Genomic DNA, 15,514 nt, shown 5'->3' with positions numbered 1-15,514 from the left:
CAATTTTAAAAAAAGAACAGAAAAATGTGGAACAAGTTGGTTTCGTTGCGTTGGCCTTATTTAGTGTTCTTAGCAATGTTTTCTTCTAAATATGAAGTTAAATATTTTTAAATGTAAATTACGTAAGTAAAACTTTGTCCGCTAGACGTCTCATTTAATAAAATTAAATTCCAAAAATTACCTAAAATTTACTATAAACTTTTTAAAAAGTTAGTTTATCAATGAAGTTTTTTTTTCATATTGAATTAAAAAGATAATTTCATTTTCATTAAAGTTATTATTTTTTGAGTGAAGTTTTTATATTTTGTTTTACCCAGGACGGAATTAATACCATAAAAAAACCTAGTTTTTACCACTTTTACGGTAAAATTTTACCAGCCTATACGATTTAAAAGGTGGTAAAATTTTACCGTAATCGTGGTAAAAACACTTTTAGTGGTACTTTCTCACGCTTTTTACCATCGATTTTTACCACAATTATCGGTAAAATTTTACCAGATTTCCGGTAAAATATTACCATTTTAGGACGCAAATTTATACCAGATTTTGACCAATTTTTACCACTTTTTTGGTAAAATTTACCAGAAATTTGCGGTAAATTTTACCAAAAAAGTGGTAAAACTGTTCAACACCTGGTAATATTTTTGCCCTAAACTGGTAAAATTTTACCAGAAATAGGGTAAATATGGTAAAAATTTACCAATAATTGTGGTAAAAACGGGTGGTAAAAATCACGAGAAAGTGGTAAAAAACGACCTTAATTATAGAAAAACCTCGCTTGTACACAAAACGCAAAAATAAAAAAAAAATTGTTTTCATTATTAACTTTATTGATTGAAACACTTAAACATATTTTTTTACATAATGATTTACATAGGTACGATAGCGCGATACTATATAGGTATATATTCACAGAAATTTTCTTAATTAGTCTATAATTCTAGACGTGGTTTAAATGACCAAATATTACATAGTTTTACAGATAATATAACTGCATGTTTAATCGGTTTAAGCTGAGAAATTAACACAAATATACATAGGTTTTAATTGCTGAGATCTGGATTCTAATTGTACTTTATACTAGAACATTTTTATACAAGAAAAATATATTACGAAGTTACTTTCCATTATTAAATTTTCAAAAATTTTGCTATATAGGAATAGCGGTTTCAAATATAATATTATATGAATATTTTCATCGTCAGAACAAAACTGTCAAACTGTCATATAGATTAATGTACGTACAAATTAAAGGTGGTTAAACATATTTTTGACTCAAGATATCTTGATATATATCACTTTTTTATCACAAATAGTTTATATATGATCTGACTGGAAGGACTATTATACATCAGCTTACTTTTGTCCTTCTTTTCTTTGTTTTTGCCTCTTGTGAAAGAAGACGCGGCAGTCTGGGCACATATAGGTGCATTCGATGAGTCTCGTGTTCAATGGCAGCTCGCTTCGGGGACTGCGTCCATGGGCGCAGGTCTTGATTTTCCCCGGTGTTGCACTTCTTTTGCGCCTACTCAGTTTTGATGCTGGCGTGATTGTAGGAGGGGGTGGTTCAAACATCTCCTGCTCATCATCTGACACCCCATACACTGAAATTAAAATATTTTTTAAAATTACTTTTTTTTACAAAAAAATACTTCAATTTTACAATAGTTTTTTTTTCTAGCCTAACCTAACCTAGTGTATTAATAGAAAGAGTAATATTTCTAGTTTTAACCTAGCCTAGCCTAGCCTAGCCTAGCCTAGCCTAGCCTAGCCTAGCCTAGCCTAGCCTATTCTAACCTAACCTAACCTAACCTAACCTAACCTAACCTAACCTAACCTAACCTAACCTAACCTAACCTAACCTAACCTAACCTAGTGTAATAATACAATGTAGTACAGAAATGTTTCACTATATGCTTTGGGCACAGTCGCTAGTATAAATATTGTACTATACCTGGGCTTTTTGGTCCTGGATTCTTTATGTTCTCATAAATTATATCAAAATCCGGTTGGTCTTTCATCCTGAAATTAAACAATCTATACTACAAAGTAAAACGATTTTTGTTTGTATGTAGCGAAGGATCTTGTTAACCGCTGAACCGATCGGGTTCTTCTCATAGGTACCGGCAAGGGAAGGGAGTGGCAAAAGAAACTTTAAGGATATACTTCATATTAGAGGGTTTAGCGTACAGAAAAATCATTTACAACACAGTCGCCAGGATAAAGTAGTAAAAACAATTTTTTAAAAATCTTACTTTGCTGGTGTTTCCATAACAGTGACTTCCTTAACCTCGTTCTCATCCGAATTTTCTGGAGAGCCAGCTGCAGCTGTTTTGTTCCTGAATTAAACAATATATATATAATAATCTATTTAAATTAAGTAGTTAACTTTTTGGTTCCACATTTACCCCTTCCACCTTACCCAGCTAGAGGCGTACTTGCTAGTACTCGCTTTTAATAAATAAAGGAACACGTTGAATTTGTCTTTACAGAAAAATCATTTACAACACTGTCGCCCGGATAAAGTATGAAAAAATAATATTAAAAGAAATATCTTACTTTGCTTCTCCTTCCATAACAGAGGCTTGTCCGACCTTCTGGTCATCCTTTTGTGCCGCCGGACATTTCTCGGATTGCTCCCTGAATTAAGCAATCATATTATTATTAAATAGTAAACTTTTTATGGTCCACATTTACCACTCCCACCTTACCCCTAGAGGCATACTTGCTATAGTTTTGTAATATATAAAGGTGAATTTGTCTGTACCGAAAAATCATTTACAACACAGTCGCCCGGATAAAGTATGAAAAAAGATTATTAAAAGAAACTAGTGGCTACGCCCCTAGAAACCTCTAGGGGCACTTAAGGTTGGAAGGGGAAAAATCAACATCTTCCCATTTTCAATTTCAGTTTCAGAAGAGTAAAAATATTTTTTGGGGGAGGGGGTGAAGACACCCTGCACAAAAATAGTTTAAAACCTTTCCAGGACCTATAAGAAGCTTCACTTTAAAGGAGAACAATATCGGTTTAGCGGTTATCCTTCGGGACAGACAAAAAACGCTTACTACTTTATATAATAGGATATCTTACTTTGCTTCTCCTTCCATAACAGAGGCTTGTCCGACCTTCTGATCATCATTTTGTGCCGCCGGACATTTCTCGGATTGCTCCCTGAATTAAGCAATCATATTATTATTAAATAGTAAACTTTTTATGGTCCACATTTACCACTCCCACCTTACCCCTAGAGGCATACTTGCTATAGTTTTGTAATATATTAAGGTGAATTTGTCTGTACCGAAAAATCATTTACAACACAGTCGCCCGGATAAAGTATGAAAAAAGATTATTAAAAGAAACTAGTGGCTACGCCCCTAGAAACCTCTAGGGGCACTTAAGGTTGGAAGGGGAAAAATCTACATCTTCCCATTTTCAATTTCAGTTTCAGAAGAGTAAAAATATTTTTTGGGGGAGGGGGTGAAGACACCCTGCACAAAAATAGTTTAAAACCTTTCTAGGACCTATAAGAAGCTTCACTTTAAAGGAGAACAATATCGGTTTAGCGGTTATCCTTTGGGACAGACAAAAAACGCTTACTACTTTATATAACAGGATATCTTACTTTGCTTCTCCTTCCATAACAGAGGCTTGTCCGACCTTCTGGTCATCCTTTTGTGCCGCCGGACATTTCTCGGATTGCTCCCTGAATTAAGCAATCATATTATTATTAAATAGTAAACTTTTTATGGTCCACATTTACCACTCCCACCTTACCCCTAGAGGCATACTTCCTATAGTTTTGTAATATATAAAGGTGAATTTGTCTGTACCGAAAAATCATTTACAACACAGTCGCCCGGATAAAGTATGAAAAAAGATTATTAAAAGAAACTAGTGGCTACGCCCCTAGAAACCTCTAGGGGCACTTAAGGTTGGAAGGGGAAAAATCAACATCTTCCCATTTTCAATTTCAGTTTCAGAAGAGTAAAAATATTTTTTGGGGAAGGGGGTGAAGACACCCTGCACAAAAATAGTTTAAAACCTTTCTAGGACCTATAAGAAGCTTCACTTTAAAGGAGAACAATATCGGTTTAGCGGTTATCCTTTGGGACAGACAAAAAACGCTTACTACTTTATATAACAGGATATCTTACTTTGCTTCTCCTTCCATAACAGAGGCTTGTCCGACCTTCTGGTCATCCTTTTGTGCCGCCGGACATTTCTCGGATTGCTCCCTGAATTAAGCAATCATATTATTATTAAATAGTAAACTTTTTATGGTCCACATTTACCACTCCCACCTTACCCCTAGAGGCATACTTCCTATAGTTTTGTAATATATAAAGGTGAATTTGTCTGTACCGAAAAATCATTTACAACACAGTCGCCCGGATAAAGTATGAAAAAAGATTATTAAAAGAAACTAGTGGCTACGCCCCTAGAAACCTCTAGGGGCACTTAAGGTTGGAAGGGGAAAAATCAACATCTTCCCATTTTCAATTTCAGTTTCAGAAGAGTCAAAATATTTTTTGGGGAAGGGGGTGAAGACACCCTGCACAAAAATAGTTTAAAACCTTTCCAGGACCTATAAGAAGCTTCACTTTAAAGGAGAACAATATCGGTTTAGCGGTTATCCTTCGGGACAAACAAAAAACGCTTACTACTTTATATAATAGGATATCTTACTTTGCTTCTCCTTCCATAACAGAGGCTTGTCCGACCTTCTGGTCATCCTTTGGTGCCGCCGGACATCTCTTGGATTGCTCCCTGAATTAAGCAATCATATTATAATTAAATAGTAAACTTTTTTTTTGGTCCACATTTACCCCTCCCACCTTACCCCTAGAGGCATACTTGCTAGTTTTGTAATATATAAAGGTGAATTTGTCTGTACCGAAAAATCATTTACAACACAGTCGCCCGGATTAAATACCAAAAAAAGAAGTGAAAAAAATTTCTTACTTTGTTTGTGTTTCCAAACAAGCGATCTCCTCTTCCAAAGAAGCAATTTTTTGCTTTGCTGCCCTAAGGTCTTGTTTTATTTTCTGCATTGTCTCCCATCCATCGTCGTCCCTGAAAAATAAAAAAAAATAATACTAAAGTAACAGGATGTCCGTGTTTATGTACCGAAGGATCTCGATAACCACTGAACAGATCGGGTTCTTCTCATAGGTACCGGCAAGGGAAGGGAGTGGCAAAAGAAACTTTAAGAGATATACTTCATATTAGAGGGTTTAGCGTAGCTGCTAATTTGAAATATCAGGGGTGTATATCCTATATGGGATCCCCTGTTCAGGTGGTGGGGGGAAAATAACTAAAATATGTGTGGTAGGACCAAAAATTTTAGTTCTTTCAATATTTCTCCATTTCCGTCCCTACTTGGTGAGATAAAAATAGGTGGGAAAAAAATACAAAATTTTGTACCACGGGAACAAAATAAATCTTGTGCGTAATGTACACCCCTGAATGAAACTATAATTATTCGCCATAACAATAATGTTTATCCTACTCTTTTCAATCCGGCTACTACCACCTTCCGAACAGAAATAGAATGGTAACAAAAATAAATAAACTTACGTAGTGCAATCCAAAGTTAGGTTCAAATCTTCTGTATCAGACGATTTAGGAGGGGTATCAGGCAGGTCATCCAGCTTAGCAGGCAGCTCAGGCTCAGACACACTCATTTCGTTCTTCTGTTTTTCGCTATCACTGAAATATATAAATATATATTATATATCCCAGGTAATCGGACCTTTGCCCAAAGAAGTAATTACCAAAAAATATGTAATATGTATTTATGTAATTATGTTGTGATGGATTGTCGAATCCGATTCGATGAATGGTTACCAAAATATAGCTAGGGACGGACGGACGGACAGACAGACAGACAGACATCATTCTACTTCGTTTTATACATATTAAAATATTACTCACCCACTTGTGGTTTCCGGCTTCTGTTCTTCGTGCTGTTCGTCTCTCTCTAAGTCGGCTGCTGCTGTGGCTGTCATGTCGGACATTCTATATTAAATTTGAAAAGAAACAAATTATCACTGGTATTAAATTTTCATTAATAAATGTCCAAAAAACTGACGTAGGGAATTTTAATATAATAGGGTGGCCAGCAAGATCACATATTGGTATATCTTATATTGTAAACAAGTATATAGACAAATTTAACATTTACAAAAAGTTTATACAAATTTGAAACGTTCTCTTTTTTAATTACAGCACATAAACATTACGCATTTTACCATGGAAATCTACCACCGTATTAATTAAAACATTCCCTACGATAACTGTCATATATATAATATTTTTATACAAAATTAAACAAATATATAAAATTAACAAAAGCTAGTTCTGAATACTTTTTTTCCTTAGTTTAGGGGGTAAACTACAACTGCTATATACTGAATTACAAAAAATCGCGACAGATTATACAACAAAAAATTTTCAGTTTAAGCTCTTAACTTTAAGCTCATTAAACTTAATTGGTGGAAAGGGGTAGTTTCACAAAATGCATTTGAACTTAATTTTGTGAATTGCATATTTTTCTTTGTTAAGATGGTAAAAGTACGTGGTAGAAAATTTAACTTTCTTCAAATTTATGCCATATAAATAGAGTTTAAACACATTTAAACAGGTTCAAATATACGGTTCACTAAATTAACTTCAAATGCATTTTGGGAAAAGACTCCTTTCTAGATATTATAAAAAAAAATTGAAGATGAAACTTATGAAATCAAAAAAAATTACATATAAATATATATATACGTAAAGTCCTGGAATTATTGGGATTGACTGCGACCTATAATCAGGTCTTCGTCTTGTTCTTCGTCTTGTTCTTCGTCTTGTTCTTCGTCTTGTTCTTCGTCTTGTTCTTCGTTTTCAGACGAAAGTTCCGACGGATAATACTTGTCTCCATTCTGCCAGGGATGTATATTCTACATGGATCGGATGTATAATATTTTTTCCAAGTCTGCTCAGGGATGTATATTATATTTCATTAAATATAAATAGATGGAGGTAAGAAAAAAAGGTAATAATTAAGAAAACTGAAAACATTTGTAAATTTTAAAAATTTTTAGCCGTGGACAAACAATATTTCTTGTGCAGAATATACACCCCTTTCCCGAATCAGCTGTAATGTAGCTGCCAAAGATACCGTAATTGTTTATGTTTTGAGAACATTGTTGAGAACTTGCTCTCTGTGGTGGTCTGGAGCTTGATCTTTTCTTCTTCTCTAACTCATCATCTTCAGGCCTGTGTCCCTGTTCCCACAATCTTTGCTTCTTCATGTTGTCCTTTACTCGTTTGTTGGCATCTCTTCTTGTCCGAGCCTCACCACGCTGGCCGAAATCGGGCAAATGTGTATTTGTTCTGTTCAACATTTGCTGCAGCTTAATTTGGTTAGGTTGCTCACTGAGTTGACTATTACTACAACCTTGCTCTGGACTGAGTTGACTATAACTACAACCTGGTTCTGGGTTTACGTCTTCATCAGGATTTGATGTGCCTGCGCTTTCAGCATATTCCCGGCTTGAATTAATTTGTGCTGTGCTCGTGCTTGCTCTGCTCTGGTTTCTGTACAACACCGCATCAATTTGATTCGTTGATGGAAATGTTGTTTGTTTTCTGGGACGTTTAGGAGCTTCTTTGGTAGGCTTTGGCTTTTGGGCCACTTTTGCTTTTGGCCTGCGTTCTTCTTCTTCTTCTTCACTACTACTACTACTGCCAGTTCCAGTGTCTGGGTCTGATTGATGACCTTCATCTGTATCATCACTCTCTGGTGCTTCTTCTTTGATGTCAGAAAGTAATTCACCTTCTTCTCCATCTTTTTTCCACTTTGCTTTTTCTCCTACAAAGAAATAAAAAATGTTAAAGCAAATGTACATAATTGTAGCTTCAATATTATTTCCATACCTATATGAACATTAGTTACTATTAATCAGATTCAAATGAAAACAAGCAATATTTTTTACCCTATATTAATATGCCAATCAAAGATAAAAGGGGGAATTTTGCATTGGCAGTTGCTTTATAGGGGTACAATATGGAACTGTGAAGAAACGGCGTCGCCACCGCCGAGAACCGCCAATAAAAGCCCCAAAAAAGTGTCACTTTCGCCCACCCCCCCCCCCCATTTATTACATTAAGACCTGTAACTTACCGTCAATGTTGATGAGTTCTAAAATTTCCATTTGGTTGTATATAGAAACATTTGAGCCTACTGCAACAACCTCATAATGACCCGTGTGGTTGTGAATTATAATGCCAAGTTTGGGTAATATTATTCCACATGGATGTATCCGAATTTCCTTACTTGCATTGCCGTCATTCTTGCCCTCATTGTCCTCAACCTCCACAATTTCGTCACTCTGGTTTCCGTCATCTTCGTTATCCACCTCGAATGATGGTTCATTGTCCAGCTGTAAACTTTTCTTGGTTTTTGCTTCGGCTTCCAATGCGGTTTGCCTTCGCTCCCGGTTCTTTGGAATGATCGCCACATCATCTAAATAATTATTATAGTCATTATTTCAAATAGTATAAATGTTACCCCCCCCCCCCCCCCCCTCCAAGGAAATAGCTTAAAATCACCGCAGGACCAATACACAGAAGAGTAGAATCCGATCTCCAGGATACAATTAATACCATAAAAAACCTAGTTTTTACCACTTTTATGGTAAAATTTTACCAGCCTATACGATTTAAAAGGTGGTAAAATTTTACCGTAACCTCGATCGATTCAGTGGTTACTGAGATCTTAAGCTTCTGACGGCCGGACAGACATTAAGCTACTTAGTATTATAGATAGCGGCTGCGCCCATACAAATTTTAGCCTAAAACCCTGTCAGGGCCTGTACGAAGTTTCCCTTAAAACAAAATTAATCCACAGGGTTTTTATCTAAGACTACTTCTCAACTAAAATATTAATAAACTTAAATTTAGGTGATACAGTTCCTACGTTTTTCAAACTATAAATAACAATACCTTCGGCATCCTCATCATTCTCATCACTGCTGCTTTCCTCCACGACACTTGTTGCCTTTCCAGTCACCTGTCTCTCGTTACTGTTGCCTGTAAATAATTAATTTATACATTAATTTTATACGTTTCCAAACAAAAAGCAAGTACTGAAAACATTTTTTCCACCCCCCCACCCCCCCTACTTGGTTGAAAAAAAAATTTTAAAAGGAAATGTGTTGTAGGAGGGATAGAATAAATAAATCATAGAGTTCTTTAAATATTTTTCAATTTTCCCCCTACTTGGTGAAAAAAAACTAGGGGGGGGGGGGAAGAAAAATTTAAAAAAAATTAGTAGCAGAGGAAAAAAAATCTTGTGCAGTATATACACAATACGAGGAAAGATAAAACTTATAAATAATAATTAATGTTCAACAAATATGTACCTGTGATTGAATTATTTCGTCCATAAAATTCTTTCTGTCTTTGCAGTGGTGGAAAGTTTGGTGGTTGTTCATCATCTTGCATTGGGACTGTATCATCAAGATTTCCCACATTTTGGCCCTCATCGTCTGTTTCAGAAATAATTATCTTCTTCGACTTTTTCGAGCCCTTTCCATGCTTCTTCCTTTTGGAGCTTGTGATGTTTTTAAATACATTTACTTTGGGTTTATTATTGGACTGGCTGTTGACAATTGGATCTTCATATAACCTACGTGGCTTTACTGGGTGCTTTACTGGTTCTGGAGTTACTGCTGGATTCTCCGCGGGTAGTATGCGTAAGTCATTCCCAATCTGATCATCATTTGAATTCATTTCAACGTCGTCGCCTCCGTCATCAATTACAAGCTCCTCACCATTGTTGCTTTCTTCATCAGCAATGTTTTCCATACCATTTTCTTCAACAGCATTGCCTTCAGCTTCATTGTCTTCAACAGCATTGCCTCCATTGTCTTCACCATCAGTGGATACATCAGCAGTGGAATCATCAGCAGTGGAATCATCAGCAGTGCAATCATCAGCAGTGGATTCATCAGCAGCATTCATCTTTCTATTTTTTGAAATTCTAGTTGCTTTCTCACTGGCATTGTGAATCTTTGTCTGTTCTTCACTCATTTCTGGTTTCAAATTGGTTGTGGCGTACGAATAATACATTACAGCTCTTTGTATAACCTTCTTATTACTATGGACTGTCTTGAAAAATTGCTTGGGGTTCTTTGCCATGTCTGCATAATTTTTGATCTGAAATGAATTTCTCGACCCGTCATTGTTTATTCTCAAGTAAATCGGGTTCTTTCCTTGAACTTCGTGGGGTAAGCAACCCATTGAGTGGGCACCTAACATGTGGTAAAATTTCTTGTCTTCGGCTGTAACACCTGGTGTTGAAGTTGTGATTGTCTTCGGTTTAACACGCCGCTTAATTCTTTGTATCTCTGCAGGGGCCAGATAAAATTCACACATCTGTAAGGCTGATCGTTTCTGTGCCTTTTCCTTCTTGTCTTTCTTGTCTTTCTTGTCTTTCTTGTCTTTCTTGCCTTTCTTATTGCTTGTCTCCTTCCTTGGCTTGATTTCAAAAACCGGTTCATACTTGTAGTTTGGGGTTGACAATGCGCGTTCTTGTTTTCGCGTTACCATCCCTCGAAATAGCCTCCAGCAGACAGGATCCTCATTAGCAAGCATATAATCTTCGGCCCTCTTCTTATTTTCACAAAAACCAGTCGCGTCCTCTTGAAAAGTGTGTTCGAAATTGCGCAAGAACCTAGATAAAAAAAGGGTTTATATCAAAACAGTCTCAATATATAACATATAACATATATCAAGAAAAGATGAACTAAAAGTCTTGCCACATAAAAAAATACATGGTACAAAATTGAAATTCTTTGAAACATATGCCATAGAAATGTAGTTTAACAATTTAACAAGAATACAATATGCAGTTAACATTTCGTGAAACTACTTTTTTAACTAAAGAACATTGAAATGCATTTTGTAAAACTACCACTTTCACATTTAATAGACGCGGAATAGATGCGATAAATAATTGAATTACCTACAAGCTTGTATGTGGTTCCTCACTAGAAAAAGGTCGCTTGAAGACACATAGGTTCCTGTTCTCCACAAATTTGGTGGGATAGCTTCATGTAGGTACGTCTCGTTAAGCACTAACTTACAATGATCCAAGAAACGTTCCACTGAAATAATAATGAAATTTTCAATTAACTCTGCATAGGTACATGTTTATTATTGTACCAGGGGTGTATATTCTGCACAAGATTTATTTTAACAAATAAAATATATATATAAAAAGATTATTGTACATGGTCACCTGCTAGCAAGAATAGGAATGCCCCTTTTATTCGGTTTATTTCCCTTGCCCCCACCTCCCTTCTCCCTGTTTTAAACGTTTTCTCATCATGTCAAATTTACAAAATAATATTTACTTACCAGTTTCGTCATCAATAACTTCCGGAGCAGTCCAAAAGGCAGCTGTGATGCGGGCGTCAAAGGTGAACTGCTCGAACACGACATACAAAAAGGTTATGATGTCTCGGCATACTTTCAGTAAGGTTTGCCAGCCTATATCCACTTTCCGTGAGTCTTCGAAATTTTCGATGAAAAAGATAATTTCTTCTCTTCTCATATAACCATCTTTTTCCAAGGGGTCATGGTTCTTTATTCTTTCTCTGTAAAAATCTGGTGAGAAAATCTGGTCCACGACAACATCCTGATTCTCACTAGGCCCTTTATTCGCCTCCTCCTCATCAAGCTCATCCACATTGGTCAGTCTTCTTAGATCAGTCACCAAGGTTTCCACAATTTGGCCGGTTTTCTTCATTTCTGTTTTCAGGGTTTTAGTATTTTCAGCCATATCTCTTGATACACTGTCTTGCAGGTCTTTGATTTCATTCTTCACTAACTCATGGTTTGTGGACGTTTTGTTTACCAAGTTTCTGATGGACGCATTAATGGGCTCTAGTTGATTTTTCATTTGTGAGGTCAAGAAAGTACGTAGCTGCTGAAATTGGTTCTGAATTTGGTTCATAACGGCCCCGGTGAACAAATCCTTAAAATGAAACATATTAAACCACATATTTTCAAGTCTTGGTATTTTAAAAACTACGTGGTAGAAAAGAAGACTATCCACAAACAAGAGCAAGTGATCCTAAGCATCTTCGATCATTTTTGGACTTTGACAAACAAAAAAACTTGGTAAAATTTGACCAACTTTTTGGTAAAAATTGACAAGGTAAATTTTTAGGCTAAGTCCAGATTTTTGGACTTTGACCAAAAAATCAACTTGGTAAAATTTGACCAACTTGTTTGTAAAAATTTACAAGGTAAATTTTTATTGGTCAATGTTTACCAAAAATTTAGTCAAATCTTACAAGTTATTTTTTCCAGGCTAAGTCGATATATATCCTAAATAATTGTAATTTGTATCCTCTGGATGACAAAATGAAATAAAAATAATACCTCGCTTTCTTCCATCTCACCAGAAGGGCCAGATGATCCCTGGGGTCGTGATGACTGGGACTGGGATCGTGATGATGTTGCAGGAGGAACTACAACTCTCGCGGTCCGTTGACTCGCGGAGTGGTGCCGTGCCCGTGGAGATGGAGGTGGGGTAATATTTATTGGCCTCATTGGAGATGTTGTGGTTCTAGTTGTGTTCTAAAAATAATATAGATAATTATTGTAAAGCATTACTTACCGAGGATTATAGTTTTAAACAACACCGGCATTATCCTAATTTTTTTCTTCTATTTTTTAAAACTTTACCCTCCCCCCCCCCCTCTCCCGACAAAATGACTGTGTTAGGTTAGGCTAGGTTAAGTTATATGGTTAGAGGGACCCAATTTGTTCAACGGTTAACGAGATTTGTTGGTACAAACCCACAAACAGACATCATGTTAGTAAGTTTAGTTTAACAACAAAACACCAACAAACCAAAAACCGATAACAATAAAACTTAAAACCCTACCTTTGCTGTTGTACCTTTGCCACCTCCAGTAGATTTGTTGCTTCCAGTTTTGGCACTTGGAGCTTTGGCACTTCCACCTCTGGCAATTCCATTAGGTTTGCCACCTCCAGTAGGCTTGTTGTTCTAAAACAAGAAATAATTGTTGTATTTACAATGCATAAAAAGATATTAGATAGCAGTGGCTACGCCCCTAGAATTTTAATTACTAATATCAAATGTTAAACACACTGTGGAAAATTAATAAATAATTATACTTGGTCAATAATCTTTTGTGGTCTGTTAAGCATGAACCGATAAGGTTTTCCTTTCGATCCGGTAACATGCGAATGTATAAGTTTTTTGAGCGAAGGGTAGCAGCAATTTGTACAATAGTAAATTAGGCCTTAAATATAATTTTTACCTTTACAGAACTAGCACTCTTTCCAGTCCTCGTCATTTTGGGATCTAGCTTGATCAATTGCCAGTCGAAATTACGCTGTTGGATCCAGGTCGTTGGCATGGGCAATTTGCATAGTTTTAAATCTGAAATGTGTAGACAGAAATTAAAATTTTATGTAAAATTAAATTAAATTGCAAACATGTACTCTTTCAAATTACAGACTAGACTTATAACACTTTAACTTCATACCCATCGATGGCCAAAAAGGTAGGGTTTTGCTAAATTTAGTTGAAATGCCTTTTTTAAAATTAGCTATAAAAAATAATTTTAATGAAAAAAATATTTTAAAGTACATTTCACATAAATTCCAAATAAAGAGGGAAGGGCCTTCAGTTGAATTTTACAACATTTTACATACATATTATAACAAAAGGGGGGGGGGGGGGGGGAAAGTGACACTTTTTGAAACCAAAACTAAAAGTCAAAGGAACTGAACTAAAGAAACAGTTACAGATCTGTCATTTTGCATGGCAGTTGTTTTATAAGGGTACAATATGGAACTTTTAGTTTTGGTTTCAAAAAGTGTCATTTCCCCCCCCCCCCTTCTCTGCTTTCAATGTACAAAATTAAATTCCGATAGGAATTACGATGGAGACATCTTGATGCAACAGGTGTACGGAGATATGTGCTACTCTGTACTTCAGTAGGTTGGAGGCTAGTTGTGTTGGAGGATGGCTATAGTCTTCGGGATCGTCAGTCTTGCCTACTCCTAATACCAGGGGTGTATATTTTCAGTGTTTAAAACCATAAAACTTAATTCATATTTCCTAGACCCCCCCTTTACCACACTCTCCTCCTGGCATGATAAGAGAATTACAAATAAATTGTGGTAGGTTAAAAAGGAATTAGATGAAATGTATAGTTCATGAAATATTTCTATACAACAATTAATCATGTGCAAAATATACACCCCTACCTATTATTCTGGAATCTTCAGGAAAGGTGTATGCCGGAAAAAATGTCCTCACTTTGTGGACCAACCATACTGTTTTATCACGACGGCAGTCTGGGACAAAGTAGAGGTCTTGGCAGTCTGTATAGAATTGATTACTTTCGAACTTTCGTTTGTTGGCATTCCTTTTTCCCCTGACAGCCAGCTTTTCATTTATGTACGGTTTCACTGTGTGAAATATCAACAATCTAAATATGTCATTTATGTCATTAATGGCTGTTAAACGGAAAGGTATGTTGCTGGTGAAATCGTTATAGCTTAAGTGTTTGATCAGCAATACACGGAAAGAAAGTTATGTTACATTTTTAAAAATTACATTAAAATTTGTAAAGAGTGGGGGGGGGGGGGAGAAGTGACACTTCTTGAAACCAAAACTAAAAGTCAAAGGAACTCAACTAAAAAAAAATAGTATTACCTGTTTGAAACCTCTTTAAGGCCAAAATTATATCCTCGGATGTAAGTTGATATCACATGATTGGCACTTTTGAAAGCATAACAACTGAACGCCATGGATGGTCCAAATCGGCGGACATGTTCCGGCATATGGTAAAGCATGTGAGTATTGTAACTCAAGCACGATTCGCCGTACATCTCCGCCAATTTTGAGTTCAGGACCATTATCATGGTCTTGAGCTCAGCCACACGTTCAGTTGTTATATGCTCTTCGAGACTGCGCAATATGTGGAATAAAAACTTGCATATCAGACGTTGTTCATCTTTAAGATTTGCCAACTGGAAAAAAAAAACATTGTAATAATTTAAGGGAAAACTAGCTCTTTCGCCCCTAGCCTCTAGGGGCTTCGCCCTATATACTTATTGGAAGTCCACCCTCCTCAATAGAAATATATATATAATATAGCACACGTGCGCAAATTTAAAAAGAATGTTATTGCTATACAATATAATGAAACTGAAATAAGCTTTAAATTCTAAAAAGATTATAATATGGTAAAAACCTACCTCTGCATAAAATATCATATGGTAAAAGCCCAGTACTTTGAATTCAGAACTTTTCAAATTGAGGGCTAGCTTCTTCTCTGTCAGGCGCATGATGGACGTACGGGGAACGCGATCAAAATCGCCAACAAGCTTCAATTGATCGTTGATTTCATCTATAATTGGAGTTACTGCAGTTCATGGTAAAATATGGGTGATAAGGAGAAAATTTTCAAAATT

General features: G+C 36.0%; 4 protein-coding genes across 5 annotated transcripts; all 4 read right to left on the bottom strand.

Annotated features, from left to right (window-relative positions):
- Positions 1-315: 315 nt before the first annotated feature.
- On the bottom strand, positions 316-7,024 carry LOC145320192 (uncharacterized). Its single transcript, XM_080162631.1, has 9 exons — positions 5,936-7,024; positions 5,579-5,710; positions 4,964-5,074; positions 4,688-4,768; positions 3,092-3,172; positions 2,560-2,640; positions 2,256-2,339; positions 1,955-2,022; positions 316-1,604 (listed from the first exon to the last, which is right to left on the bottom strand). Exons 1-9 carry the CDS (start codon positions 6,016-6,018, stop codon positions 1,357-1,359), a joined length of 969 nt encoding a protein of 322 aa, XP_080018757.1. The 5' UTR covers positions 6,019-7,024; the 3' UTR covers positions 316-1,356.
- A 23-nt stretch (positions 7,025-7,047) lies between these two features.
- LOC145320190 (uncharacterized) lies at positions 7,048-11,227 on the bottom strand. Its single transcript, XM_080162630.1, has 4 exons — positions 9,412-11,227; positions 8,993-9,079; positions 8,172-8,513; positions 7,048-7,859 (listed from the first exon to the last, which is right to left on the bottom strand). The coding sequence occupies exons 1-4, from the start codon at positions 10,643-10,645 to the stop codon at positions 7,048-7,050; spliced, it is 2,475 nt and encodes an 824-aa protein (XP_080018756.1). The 5' UTR covers positions 10,646-11,227.
- Positions 11,228-11,369: 142 nt separating this feature from the next.
- Positions 11,370-13,754, bottom strand: LOC145319751 (uncharacterized). Of its 2 annotated transcripts, XM_080162086.1 has the most exons (3): positions 12,948-13,754; positions 12,440-12,637; positions 11,370-12,029 (listed from the first exon to the last, which is right to left on the bottom strand). In XM_080162086.1, the coding sequence occupies exons 2-3, from the start codon at positions 12,608-12,610 to the stop codon at positions 11,403-11,405; spliced, it is 798 nt and encodes a 265-aa protein (XP_080018212.1). In that variant the 5' UTR covers positions 12,611-12,637; positions 12,948-13,754; the 3' UTR covers positions 11,370-11,402. The 2 variants fall into 2 exon arrangements, with proteins under 2 accessions (XP_080018212.1, XP_080018211.1); XM_080162085.1 differs by having other exon boundaries at positions 12,440-13,754.
- A 5-nt stretch (positions 13,755-13,759) lies between these two features.
- Positions 13,760-15,368, bottom strand: LOC145319752 (uncharacterized). Its single transcript, XM_080162087.1, has 3 exons — positions 14,754-15,368; positions 14,303-14,526; positions 13,760-14,095 (listed from the first exon to the last, which is right to left on the bottom strand). Exons 1-3 carry the CDS (start codon positions 14,960-14,962, stop codon positions 13,953-13,955), a joined length of 576 nt encoding a protein of 191 aa, XP_080018213.1. The 5' UTR covers positions 14,963-15,368; the 3' UTR covers positions 13,760-13,952.
- Positions 15,369-15,514: the final 146 nt, after the last annotated feature.

Source organism: Acartia tonsa, chromosome 5 (genome assembly GCF_053477335.1).
Source record: "Acartia tonsa isolate MP-2025a chromosome 5, ASM5347733v1, whole genome shotgun sequence".
NCBI lineage: Eukaryota > Metazoa > Arthropoda > Copepoda > Calanoida > Acartiidae > Acartia > Acartia tonsa.
Note: the sequence above shows the minus strand (reverse complement) of the source record. Positions and strands in the feature narration are given on the sequence as shown.